Consider the following 14,359-nt stretch of genomic DNA (forward strand, 5'->3'; position numbering starts at 1 on the left):
ACTCGCCAATTTAGACTGTCAGATCAGCTCTTCATTTGTTATGGAAGATGCACAAAAGGCATGTCAGTCTCCAAACAATGGCTCTCTCACTGGATTGTTGATCCGATCGCCCTCGCTTATGATTCACAGGGCGTTAAATGCCCTTTTGGTGTAAAGGTGCATTCAACTAGAGGCACGGCTTCCTTATGGCCATGGACAAACAGTATATCCCTACAGGATATGCTTTGCAGCAGTATGGCCTTCGCAGAACACGTTCGCAAGGTTTTATAACCTAGATGCTACACAGTGCGGTGTGATGGGACTCCGTTCCCCATAGTGTTCATTGCAATGTCAAGTGAACTGAATCGATAGGGAACGTCTCCAGTTACTCATGTGACCATGGTTCCCTGAGATGAAGGGAACGAGACAATGCATGAAATTATGTTTGAGTGTCCGCTTATATAGGGCAAATACGTGACTAAAAGGGTGTCATAATATTGGCGTTATGATAAAAGGGCTTCAACTAGGTCATGGAAAAATAATTTCCCCATTGCGTTCATTGCAATATATCTTTCTCTTCATCTCATGAGTAACCGGAGACGTTTTACAACCTAATGCTATTGGAACACCTTTCTAACTTTTTATTCCCTAATACTTTGAAAATGTTCTTTTTTCTTTTGAAAAAGTACTTGTACTTTAAAACCACACTAGGCTTTGAGCATCCAAAATTTTTTCAGACACCGCAACAGACAGGATATGATGTCATACTTGAAGGCTTCTAGCTTAAAAATGAACAAACAAATAAATAATAATATTGTATTCAAAATGTTCCATCTACTCACCAGTCACTGCTCCTATATATGAGCAGGTGGGGCAAAGCTCCACCAAAATATTAATTCACTTCAGAACATTGTGCAATGTAAAGGCACCAGCATATTTCAAAACGATATTGAAGCACGAAGGGGTGACGTCATTAGAACATAATCTGGCCAAAACAAAGGTGTTTTTGAGTTTGTTTCAGTGGTTCATTACACCTTGCCTAGGCAAAATATTAAGAAAACTTCTTACCGGCTGCTAAACACCTTCTAGATGCCATTGGTCCATGCCATCGATGGGTGTGACCTGGAGCTCCGCCTACTTTGAGGCCAATAGCGAATTGTTCAGTCAGGTCAGAACAGTCAACAAAACACACCAGCATGCAGTTATCAGCAAACTGGTGCAAACTTACCTTCATCTTTATGATTGTTCACCAGCGACATTTTCCAAGACAGTGTCATCTGATTTTTTTGTGAATTCTACTCATAGAATGAGGCATGAAGTCATTGATAACACATTTGAATGTCATATTAGTAGATGTTTAACATGTAGTCTTGAGCATCCTCATAATTAAATGCTCCTCTAAACACTTGCCCCAGCGGTGTGACTTGTGGCTGAATGGTCTGCACTTATATAGCCCTTTTTTTAAACTTAGAGGTTATCAAAGCGCTTTACACTGTGTCCCAATCACCCATTCACACACCAATGGCGACAGAGCTGCCATGCAAGGCGCTAGCCTTCCATTGGGAGCAACTTGGGGTTCAGTGTCTTGCCCAAGGACACTTCGGCATGTGGAGTCATGTGGGCCAGAAATCGAACCGCCAACCCTGCGATTAGCAGCCGACCCGCACTACCACCTGAGCCACAACCGCCCCCCAATGTTGCAAATGTTGCAAACATTGCAAGTATGTCTTTGCTCAGCTCTTTTGGACTTCTTTTTACCTCTGAATGAACAGCAAAGAAGACATTTTCTGACAATAGATTCCAAAAGCACTATTCACAACGGGTCCAACAATCATATGCAACAATCTAAATGTTCTTTTATGGAGAGCTGTCTGATAATTTTTTCCTTGGACTGCAAAGAAAACTGAGTGGCCAATGAGATATAAGCTAAGTAATTTTTCCAGAGTCACTGCTGCTGCACAATCCAGCATGTTGATGGTGCTAATCAAATGGCAAAAGAACAAAAAACCACTAACATTGGACATTCCTATTTAGTTAACTAATTAATTTAGTTGACTACTTCTATCCCTGATAACATGACCTGCTTTTCAGCAAGCAAAGATGCTGACTACAACCCTAGAGTTGCGAGTTTGATTCCAAAGGGTGCTGAATGACTCCAGCCAGGCTTCTTCAGGAGGGTAGAGTCACTTGGGTTACCTTCCTCGTGGTCGCTAAATGATGGTTCACACTCTTGGTGGGGTGTGTGGTGAGTTGTGTGTGGATGTCGTGGTGAATAGCATTGAGCCTACACAAGCCCTAAGTCTCCATGGTAACAAGCTTAGCAAGCCATGTGATAAGATGCACAGGCTAAGCAAGACCAGCACTAAACTATTACTAACCAGCCTAAACCATCATGGGAATTGCATGATGGTTAAGCTGGTCTTTTCAACAGGGTAAGTCTTGTTAAACTTGTTAGTCTATGTATACAGTATATAATGCCCTCTTCTCTGTTTTTTGACCAGATCATGTCCCTTGTTAAGCTGCTTGTTGTGGGTCATGGCTGAGTTTCTGTTTTTGTGCTCTTGTTTGTATTATCTTGTGAATTCTTGTGCCTAGTGTTTTTTTTAATTAAATAAACGCTGCTCTAAGATCCTCATCCTTCTCGCTGATTGCGACCCCGTCCTGACCAAGTAATGGCAGTCTAGCAGCCGTGGAACTTCTGTCTTTTCAGTTGGAAACTCCATAGAAGGGTTTACTGAACTGTTTTGTGCCTTAGCTAAAATGCTAGATTGAGGAGACATGCTGTAGCTCTCAAAGACATTTTTTGTTTTGGTCTTAACAAGCCGATTAACTCATGTCTGCCACGAGGCAGATGTGACTTGTCCTCAGAAGAGTTTATTGATTGTGCTTTAATGCTCAGCTTTTCCTTCTTCATGGAGGGGTACAGCACTTGGGAATTTTGAATTTCTCAGCATGAGCTTGCGTTCTCAGACTTCCACCTTTGTATGCACTTCAATGAATGCAAAATGTAGTGTGAAAGCACCATTAGGAGTGGGGATGGTGTTAGTGCCTTAGAAGCCTGCAAGGAACAATTCCCAGCACATTTTTATCAATGCTGTTTTGGAATGACATATGCACGGTATGAAAAATACCCAAATTTCAGTTTGGTCCCATAATGTGACACAACTAAGGGTGCCTACACACTAGAGTTTACAATAAAAGTGGCAAATAATTTTTTACGGAACATCGGAAGGGCAGAGTGGAAAACCCCAAGAGTTTGCTCTGACGTACGCACACCTCGAGACCAATGAGAATTTTAGAAAGGAGGGTCCAATACTTTGGCAAATCCAAATCGCTGTATGCGCACTTACAGCGCAATGAAGAGTTTAATGATACTATGCCTATGTGTTTTTATAGCAAATGGTAAGTTTGATTTCAGTTCGGTAAATGAACGCAGTAAAGATTGTTTGCAGATTTAAATTGGAACTCTTTTTGGCTGTAAATTTGCAGTGCGCATGCCATAGATATGTACATAATATCGCATGAGATTCTTTGTGATTTCTGAATTTAGGTGACAACATCCTCCACTTTACAATCAGTCATTTAAACATTGCGACTCTTCATTTTATTATGTACATAGCTCCAAAATTTAAACACCTAGAAGTGTGAAACCACTCCCATCTTGTTCTTTTTCACAGCAAAGTCCGCAGCCTCAGATTGTTTAAATTAATGATGCAGACTTACACATTTAAATTAATTGCAATTAAATGCTTCACATACAGTATGTTTGTTTGATATTAGTCTATAGCCTATTTTCTTGGCTTCTTCACCCCTTCGCCAAAGTTCCTCACAACCATCTGACACGAAACAGGATTTAATTAGTTTGAAATCTCTCTGTTTTTAGATGTTTTGAGTGATAATTCAGATGAATTGAAGACAGTTTTGGAGGGAGATTCTGTCACTCTACACACTAATATTACTGAAGTAAAGAGAGATGATCTGATAATGTGGAGGTTTGGACCTCGAAACACTCGAATAGCTGAAATCATTAAAAAGGACCAAATAAACTTTATATGGGTCAGTAATGATGAAATATTCAGAGATAAACTGCAACTGAACAATCAGACTGGATCTCTCACCATCAAGAACATCACAATCACTCATACTGGACTTTATCAGCTTGATATGATCCGAAGTGGAGGAACTTCAGTGAAGAGATTCAGTGTTACTGTATATGGTGAGTGCTCTACAATCATGTCACATTACAGCTTTTTTTTTATTGTAGTTAATGACTTTAATCACTGACTGACCAAATGGATAAGACAATAGTGATGAAAGGTAAAATAGGTCTATAGTGCAATGCCATTACAGAAAACAAAGATTTGAATGGATTATCTGTCAGTTATACTGGGACATGGGGAAAAGTGATGTATGTAGTGTCATTATTGCTCAAAGAAGTACCATATGGTATAACAGGTCTATCAAAAGGACTGATCATCGTTAATGTATTTGAGCCCCATGGTGACATAAATTGGTGTATTTTAACCTCCAAGAGATTTTTATCATGGAAATGTTCAGAAATGGACAACAGCCAAGTGAGTTTGGACTGAGTTTTGTAATAGAGGCTTTCTGACTAGTTTCTTCATGTGTTTGCAATCTCGTGAACTGGTTTCTTGCTGGCCACTACAGACAAGTAAAACAAGTCTAAAGGGGTAGTTCACCCCAGAAGTGTAAATCAATCTTTAACTCTGATGTAGTTCCATATTTCTTACATGGAACATAAAAAGTGAAAATGTAAAGAATGTACTGTGGTTGTTGATTTTTCATGTAATTACGAACAAGCTTCAAGCTTAAAAATGGACACAAAAGCAACATATTATGTTCAAATACATATGTACACACAAAATAAGCCTTGAGTGTTGCCTACCATAAAACTTTCTGATGAAGATTTACGGTGCTTTCACCTGTTTATAGGCTTAATTAATTTTTCTCATTTATTTTAATGTTTGTATTTGTAGACTATTTAATATTCACTGCAAAATGTGTGCTTGACCTTTCACAATTGCTTGACACCTCGTGCCTCAAGAATAACATTGTTAAACTTGCACAGACATGGGCTAAATGAAAATTCTGTTTCAGCAATGTTAGAAATACCAGGAGAAACCATCCATCCATCCATCCATCTTCAACCGCTTATCCGAAGTCGGGTCGCGGGGGCAGCTGCTCCAGCAGGGGGCCCCAAACTTCCCTATCCCGAGCCACAATAACCAACTCTGACTGGGGGACCCCGAGGCGTTCCCAGGCCAGTGTGGAGATGTAATCTCTCCACCTAGTCCTGGGTCTTCCCCGAGGCCTCCTCCCAGCTGGACGTGCCTGAAACACCTCCCTAGGGAGGCGGCCAGGGGCATCCTTACCAGATGCCCAAACCACCTCAACTGACTCCTTTCAACGCAAGCGAGCAGCTGCTCTACTCGAGCTCCTCACGGATGACTGAGCTCCTCACCCTATCTCTAAGGGAGAAGCCCGCCACCCTTCTGAGGAAGCCCATTTCGGCCGCTTGTACTCGCGACCTAGTTCTTTCGGTCATGACCCAACCTTCATGACCATAGGTGAGGGTAGGAACAAAAATTGACCGGTAGATCGAGAGCTTTGCCTTTCGGCTCAGCTCTCTTTTCGTGACAACGGTGCGATAGAGCGAGTGCAATACCGCCCCTGCTGCTCCGATTCTCCGGCCAACCTCCCGCTCCATTGTCCCCTCACTCGTGAACAAGACTTGAACTCCTTCACTTGGGGCAAAACCTCATTCCCTACCTGGAGTACGCACTCCATCGGTTTCCTACTGAGAACCATGGCCTCAGATTTAGAGGTGCTAATCCTCATCCCAGCTGCTTCACACTCGACTCCAAGCGATCCAGTGAGAGCTTGAAGGTCACGGACCGATGATGACATGAAGACAACATCATCTGCAAAAAGCAGCGATGAGATCCCCAGCCCACCGAACCGCACACCTTCCCCACCCCGACTACGCCTCGATATCCTGTCCATGAATATCACAAACAGGATTGGTGACAAAGCGCAGCCTTTGCGGAGACCAACCCCCACATGGAATGAACTCGACTTCGTGCCGAGGACCCGGACACAGCTCTCGCTTTGGACATACAGGGATTGGATCAGCCCTAAGAAGGGATCCCCCACCCCGTACTCCAGCAGCACCTCCCACAGTATCTCCCGGGGACCCGGTCATACGCCTTCTCCAGATCCACAAAACACATGTAGACCGGATGGGCATACTCCCAGGCCCCCTCCAGGATCCTTGCGAGAGTAAAGATCTGGTCGGTCGCTCCACGGTCAGGACGAAAACCGCATTGTTCCTCTTCAATCCGAGGTTCGACAATCGGCCGAACCCTCCTCTCCAGCACCTTGGAGTAAACTTTACCAGGGAGGCTGAGAAGTGTGATACCCCTGTAGTTGGCACACACTCTCTGATCCCCTTTTTGAAGAGGGGAACCACCACCCCGCTCTGCCACTCCTTAGGCACTGTCCCAGATTTCCACGCCAATGTTGAAGAGGCGTGTCATCCATGACACCCCTCCACATCCAAAGCTTTCAGCATTTCTGGTCGGATCTCATCAATCCCCGGGCTTTGCCACTGCGGAGTTGTTTGACTACCTCAGTGACCTCCCCCAGGGAAATAGAATCTGATCCCCCATCATCCTCCGGCTCTGCCTCTACCATAGAGGGCGTGTTGGGATTTAGGAGTTCTTCAAAGTGTTCCTTCCACCGCCCAATAACCTCCTCAGTTGAGGTCAACAGCGTCCCATCTTTGCTGTATACAGCTTGAATGGTTCCCCGTTTCCCCCTCCTAAGGTGGCGGACGGTTTTCCAGAAGCACTTTGGTGCGGACCGAAAGTCCTTCTCCATGGCTTCCCAGGAGAAACCAATGAACGTTAAATCTTTGTGAAAACTATCTAGACACATTGCAAAGAATGAAACAGCGCAGGTGTATCAACATGCGTTTTTGAATATTTGAATTTCTTTTTAACTTGACATGGTTTTTAAACTGTGCCGGTCCTGCAAGAGAAGCCGAAGAAACAGAAAGTCACGGCACAACAGTCAAAGGCATTCATCCAGCATGTGTTTGCATAGGAAAACAATACACGTTTGCTGTGAACAGCCCCTAACTCATCCTTTCACGTGTGTCTGTTAGTGAGAGTACGTGCACGAAACAGTTTCATTAATTACAAACCCAAAGTCCTACTTGAAAAACTGACCCGAACCCGGCCCGAAACTCGAGCTTATGAAGCAGAGGCTTGATTATGATTGGATGAGATCCCTGATTTGATTGAAGGCATGAACCTACTAGGAGTCTCCCTGCGAGAACTACCGCTTACGCTTCCATTTCTTTGCATGTGTTTCCGGTCTCCAGCATTCGGATGAGTTTGAATGGGAGCGAATGGTATGCAAAGTTTAGTGTGAATGCACCTCTAGGTGTGGAGAAAGGTTTAGGGCCTTGATAGTCTTAGGTAGACAGACCTTTGTCTAAAATGGCAGGGTTATAAGAGATATACGATACCATAATAATAAAAATACAGAAAACACTCAGGAAAATTGCAGATAATGTGTGGATAGTCTAAGCACAGAAAACCCCAGCACAGAGAATTTCAACATCATAACTAAGTAAACAATGTAGACTATGCAACTCTGCTTGCAGATTTTCATTTTACTTTCTGCCATGTTTCTCAAATAAAACTGTGAATATCTTAAAGATTTAATGTCACTATCCTGGCAAACTTGGGCAACTCTGTTGTGATTATTTTATCTTTAAATGCACTCATTGTATCAACGTGGAACCTTGTGAACATGACTCTGTTTCCACACGGACTAATAAAAGTCCTCTACTCATGGAAGCTCCATCTGACCAGCCAATAAGATTAGCACTGATTAACTTCAGAATGTGTTTAGTTTTTTGAAGATAGATCAGACAGGGGTTGTCTGTGGGTGTGCCGTCTGAGGCGGTTTTTCAATATGCGTTCTTATCTCATCATCCTCTGCCGATGTTCAATTCAAATACTCAAGAACGCAAGTACCAAATTACCCAGATGTGTTCATATTCAGTGTGAAAATCGAAGATGCATCAAATTGTGACTTAAAGAACTCATTTGAAATCCCAGAAGTCATAGCAGCACTAATGTGGCAGACACAGAACATTTAGCATTGTATTTTACCTCAAGAGTTTCCCGCTGTAAGCTTGCAAAGTCTGATGGCTCAGGAGAGTCGTAATAGTCCATCAACATTTGTTGTTTAGTTGGGCATCGTTTTAATAAAGTAATATACACATTGAGGAAACAAGTTTTAACGATGGAGAGGGGAAGCGGAAAGTGATGCTCTGTCATGCTAACTAGAGCATTTAAACTTTGCCGCCACACGCTCTGACGTAGGTACACCTTGACCAATGACAATTTTTGAGAAATGCGAGTCCACACCCTCCACACAGAGCTCATGCATTCCTCGCCGTCTATGGATCTTATTATAGTGTAGAGGCGAGGCTCCCTTCAGCCATGGTCCCCCAAAATGCTGCTGTTTTCCCGTAAAAAATATCTACACCGTCATGTGGACTTCAGTTATCAGAGACTGTTCGGCTGTCTTTTAAGGAATATGTTTTCAAGTTCTGCTTTCCTATATCTATATATTTTGATCGCAAATGGTAAGTCGGATTTCAGTTCGGCAAATGACCGTAGTATAGATATTTTGCGGTTTGAAATTAAGACTTCTTTTGGCTGTAAATTTGCAGTGTGCTGTCATAGTCATGTATTAATCATGTATGCAAATAGTCATGTATTAGGCCTATTGCTGTTTTTCATCACGACTTTTTAATGTTAAGTGAACTGCGGTAACGCAGTCGGTCGGTACAATATTGCGACTCTTTATTTTATAATGCATCATTATCCAGGAGTTGAACACATAGAATAGTGAAACCACTCTCATCTGGACTAGTCTCATCTGGACTAATCTGATCTGGACTAGTCTCATCTGGACTAGTCTGACCTGGACTAGTCTCATCTGGACTAGTCTCATCTGGACTAGTCTGACCTGGACTAGTCTCATCTGGACTAGTCTGACCTGGACTAGTCTGATTTGTGATTATTTTTCTCACAGTACATTTTTGCTGTCAACATTTGTAAAGTCCACGAGTCTGAAAAGCCTTAAATTGTTTAAGAGCGACGCAGACCAACAAAATATAAAAAATCAGTAAATATCTCCACATTATTACATTTGTGTGTTTTTGTTTTGTTTTGTTTTGAATGCTAAAAAGTATAAAAACTCAATCGCTACTACTTTTCGTAACAAATTATTAATAACACATCTCGGCCTACTCACTGATGTACATAATTCAATGCTTGTTTAACCAACATTATTGGTATTTTTGCTGTTATATTGGCTTATTCACCCCAAGATAACTTCGACATAGCCACATAGTTCCTCGCAGCAATTTAGGGCTAACACTGGATTTACTTTGTTTGAAATCTCTGTTTTTAGATGTTTTGAGTGATAATTCAGATGAATTGAAGACAGTTTTGGAGGGAGATTCTGTCACTCTACACACTAATATTACTGAAGTACAGAGAGATGATCAGATACTGTGGAGGTTTGGACTTCAAAACACTCGAATAGCTGAAATCTATAAAAGTGACCAAATAAACTATATATGGGTCAGTAATGATGAAATATTCAGAGATAAACTGCAACTGAACAATCAGACTGGATCTCTCACCATCAAGAACATCACAATCACTCATATTGGACTTTATCAGCTTGATATGATCCGAAGGGGAGGAACTTCAGTGAAAAGATTCATTATCACTGTGTATTGTGAGTGCTGTACGAATCATGTCACATTTTTTTTTCATAGTTAATGGCTTTAATTCCTGACCTATCTCAATCATTCATCCAACATGTGTTTGCATAGGAAAACAATAGGTCCTACACGTTTGCTGTGAACAGCCCCTAACTCGTCCTTTCACGTGTGTCTGTTAGTGAGAGTATGTGCGCGAAACAATTTTTTTTTTCATTAATTACAAACCCGACCCTAACCCAAAGTCCTACTTGAAAATCTGACCCGAACCCAGCCCGAAACCCGAGCTTATGAAACAGAGGCTAGATTATGATTGGATGAGATCCCTGATTTGATTGAAGGCATGGACCTACTAGGAGTCTCCCTGCAAGAACTACCGCTTACGCTTCCATTTCTTAGCATGAGCATGTGTTTCCGGTCTCCGGCATTCGGATGAGTTTGAATGGGAGTGAATGGTATGCAAAGTTTAGTGTGAATGCACCTCTAGGGGTGGAGAAAGGTTTAGGGCCTTGATAGTCTTATGTAGACAGACCTTTGTCTAAAATGGCAGGGTTATAAGAGATATACGATACCATAATAATACAAATACAGAAAACACTCAGGAAAATTGCAGATAATGTGTGGATAGTCTAAGCACAGAAAACCCCAGCACAGAGAATTTCACATCATAACTAAGTAAACAATGTAGACTATGCAACTCTGCTTGCAGATTTTCATTTTACTTTCTGCCATGTTTCTCAAATAAAACTGTGAATATCTTAAAGATTTAATGTCCTATCCTGGCAAACTTGGGCAACTCTGTTGTGATTATTTTATCTTTAAAAGCACTCATTGTATCAACGTGGAACCTTGTGAACATGACTCTGTTTCCAGACGGACTAATAAAAGTCCTCTACTCATAGAAGCTCGATCTGACCAGCCAATAAGATTAGCACTGATTAACTTCAGAATGTGTTTCGTTTTTTGAAGATAGATCAGACGCCAGGTCACAGACAGGGGTTGTCTGTGGGTGTGCCGTCTGAGGCTGTTTTTCAATATGCGTTCTTATCTCATCATCCTCTGCCGATGTTCAATTCAAATACTCAAGAACGCAAGTACCAAATTACCCGGATGTGTTCATATTCAGTGTGAAAATCAAAGATGCATCAAATTGTGACTTGCACTAGAGAACTCATTTGAAATCCCAGAAGTCATAGCAGCACTGATGTGGCAGACACAGAACATTTAGCATTGTATTTTACCTCAAGAGTTTCCCGCTGTAAGCTTGCAAAGTCTGATGGCTCAGGAGAGTCGTAATAGTCCATCAACATTTGTTGTTTAGTTGGGCATCGTTTTAATAAAGTAATGTACACATTGAGGAAACAAGTTTTAACGATGGAGAGGGGAAACGGAAAGTGATGCTCCGTCATGCTACCTAGAGCATTTAAATTTTGCCGCCACACGCTCTGACGTAGGTACACTTTGACCAATGACAATTTTAGAGAAATGCGAGTCCACACCCTCCACACGGAGCTCATGCATTCCTCGCCGTCTATGGATCTTATTATAGTGTAGAGGCGAGGCTCACTTCAGCCATGGTCCCCCAAAATGCTGCTGTTTTCCCGTAAAAAATGTATACGCCGTCATGTGGACTTCAGTTATCAGAGATTGTTCGGCTGTCTTTTAAGGAATATGTTTTCAAGTTCTGCTTTCCTATATCTATATATTTTGATCGCAAATGGTAAGTCGGATTTCAGTTCGGCAAATGACCGTAGTATAGATATTTTGCGGTTTGAAATTAAGACTTCTTTTGGCTGTAAATTTGCAGTGTGCTGACATAGTCATGTATTAATCATGTATGCAAATAGTCATGTATTTGGCCTATTGCTGTTTTTCATCACAACTTTTTAAGTGAACCGCCGTAACGCAGTCGGTCGGTACAATATTGCGACTCTTTATTTTATAATGCATCATTATCCAGGAGTTGAACACCTAGAATAGTGAAACCACTCATCTGGACTAATCTGATCTGGACTGGTCTCATCTGGACTAGTATGATTTGTGATGATTTTTTTCTCACAGTAAATATTTGCTGTCAACATTTGTAAAGTCCACGAGTCTGAAAAGCCTTAAATTGTTTAAGAGCGACGCAGACCAACAAAATAAAAAAAATCAGCAAATATCTCCACATTATTACATTTGTGTGTTTTTGTTCTGTTTTGTTTAGAATGCTAAAAAGTATAAAAACTCAATCGCTACTACTTTTAGTAACAAATTATTAATAACACATCTCGGCCTACTCACTGATGTACATAATACAATGCTTGTTTAACCAACATTATTGGTATTTTTGCTGTTTTATTGGCTTATTTACCCCAAGATAACTTCGACATAGCCACATAGTTCCTCGCAGCAATTTGGGCGCAACACTGGATTTACTTTGTTTGAAATCTCTGTTTTTAGATGTTTTGAGTGATAATTCAGATGAATTGAAGACAGTTTTGGAGGGAGATTCTGTCACTCTACACACTAATATTACTGAAGTACAGAGAGATGATCACATACTGTGGAGGTTTGGACCTCGAAACACTCGAATAGCTGAAATCTTTAAAAGGGACCAAATAAACTTTATATGGGTCAGTAATGATGAAATATTCAGAGATAAACTGCAACTGAACAATCAGACTGGATCTCTCACCATCAAGAACATCACAATCACTCATACTGGACTTTATCAGGTAGAGATGATCCGCAGTGGAGGAACTTCAGTGAAAAGATTCATTATCATTGTGTATTGTAAGTACTGTATGAATCATGTCACATGTTTTTTTTTTTTTCATATTTAATGGCTTTAATTCCTGACTGATCTCAATCAGTGATGTGCTAGTGAAAGGATAAACACCGTAAACCCTAAAATATAAATAATTAAATATCTTCTGGAGGAAAAAAGTGAAAGATACAAATTAGTTCAAATACATTATCCTTGATGAGTATTTTAGAATTTTCTTGCTTTTGAGTTCATGAAACCGACACCTTTTCATTAACCAGAGTTGTTTTATTGCTTTGAGTTTAAAGAAACAGTCTCTTTGAATTAACAGGATCTTAAACTCTTTAACAGAACATAAATAAGCCCAGCAGCATCTCAATCAACACTACCAATCTGGCTATAGATGCAGGACTGTTGGGTATTGTTGCCATGAAGCCCTGAAGACTTGCATTGAACAGAGTTGGTGAAACTACAAATTTCTCCAAAAAGCATTAGTTTGCTATAAGAAAAAGTGTAGTCTACTCGGCATTCCTCGGGCAATTACATTTCTTTTTTTTCAAGCTTTAATTGATCTATTTGTGTTAAAATAACATGAATATTTTTAGTTAGTTGAAACTGGGCAGGGGATTTCCCAGAATGCTTTGCGTGGCACTCGACGGGGATAATGTTAAATTTAAGTGTTATATAATGTGTCTTTGTGCAAGATGAATGTAAAGGGGAAGACTTGTTAGAGTTGAAAGTTTTGTAGTGTTATTTAGAAGAGTTTCTGTTATGTTGGACTTTTGGGCACACCATTATGGAGAATAGTGGGCTTGAGCTTAGATTAAGGGCCGGTAAAAATTAACAATGTTTCATTTTGCTTAATTGAGAAATTGCTTTGCTAATCAAAGCATTGTGTTATCAATTAACATGCGTTCTGTAGGGATGGGCGATATCTTATCGTTTGCGATATATCGATGAAAATTCTCCTCACGATAAAAATGTGTCTCCTCACGATAATAACGATAAGTCTAGTTGATGACGTAGTTTTGTGCGCGCGATTCACTGTTCACGTGCGGACATTCTCTGTGCGGAGTGAAAACAAGCATGGCGGAAGGCGGACGTGAGGCTGAGGAGGAGCTTGTTGTTAAGCGAGGAGCTACCTCCACAATTTGGAACTGGTTTGGTTACAGAAAATCAGATGAGGAGCAAACTACCGTAATATGCAAAGTTTGCAGAAAAACGGTGGTTACAAAGAGTGGAAACACGTCCAATTTGTTCCACCATCTGAAACACAAACACAAAACAGAGTACGACGAATGTCTGAAGATACGCGAGGCAACGGAGGCGAAAACTACAAGTGGACCTAGGGGTAAGAAAATTACAACTTAAACATAACATAATCTGATATTTTACAGAAGAAAATAATTTATCGTCATTTGTATCGTTATCGCAATAAATCCCTGAAATTATCGTGATACATTTTTTAGGCCATATCGCCCATTATTAGCGTTCTGTATTCTATCATTCACTGTACTAACATATAGTCATGGTCCTGTCACCTTGTAAAGGTTGGGTTTCTGCCTGACGGGACAGTGGCAGTATCATCCCCTCTCATATTTTGTGTACCCGCTTTGTTTGAGCGCACGGATCCGGTTGTTAGTGACCGTTGTGCTCAAGTTACTGCCGTGCACCTTCTGGTGATGTCATGGTCCTGTCACCTGCCAGGTTGAGTTTGTATGAAGAGGACCGTGGCATCATTGTTCCCTCTCTGTTTTACAGCAAAGGAAAGTTTACATCTAACGTCAAACTACATTAAACAT

General features: G+C 41.0%; 2 protein-coding genes across 4 annotated transcripts in view; both read left to right on the forward strand.

Annotated features, from left to right (window-relative positions):
• Positions 1 to 8,491: 8,491 nt before the first annotated feature.
• LOC127639482 (transmembrane and immunoglobulin domain-containing protein 1-like) overlaps positions 8,492 to 14,359 on the forward strand; it is a 40,207-nt gene continuing 34,339 nt past the window's right edge. Inside the window, exon 1 of the mRNA XM_052121533.1 lies at positions 8,492 to 8,662. Within this exon, the coding sequence (XP_051977493.1) occupies positions 8,530 to 8,662 (133 nt within the window). The 5' untranslated portion in view covers positions 8,492 to 8,529. The remainder of the gene's footprint in view (positions 8,663 to 14,359) is intronic.
• Positions 11,327 to 14,359, forward strand: part of LOC127639576 (uncharacterized) — a 43,439-nt gene continuing 40,406 nt past the window's right edge. For 2 of the 3 annotated variants that reach the window (XR_007969980.1, XM_052121655.1), the window contains exons 1-2: positions 11,327 to 11,531; positions 12,254 to 12,586. Coding sequence is in view for 2 of the 3 variants with exons in the window: in XM_052121655.1 (XP_051977615.1) it covers positions 11,399 to 11,531; positions 12,254 to 12,586 (466 nt within the window). In the remaining variant the exon portion in view is untranslated. The remainder of the gene's footprint in view (positions 11,532 to 12,253; positions 12,587 to 14,359) is intronic. The other variant, XM_052121656.1, reaches the window with a different exon arrangement.

Source organism: Xyrauchen texanus, chromosome 48, assembly GCF_025860055.1.
Source record: "Xyrauchen texanus isolate HMW12.3.18 chromosome 48, RBS_HiC_50CHRs, whole genome shotgun sequence".
Classification (NCBI taxonomy): Eukaryota; Metazoa; Chordata; class Actinopteri; order Cypriniformes; family Catostomidae; genus Xyrauchen; species Xyrauchen texanus.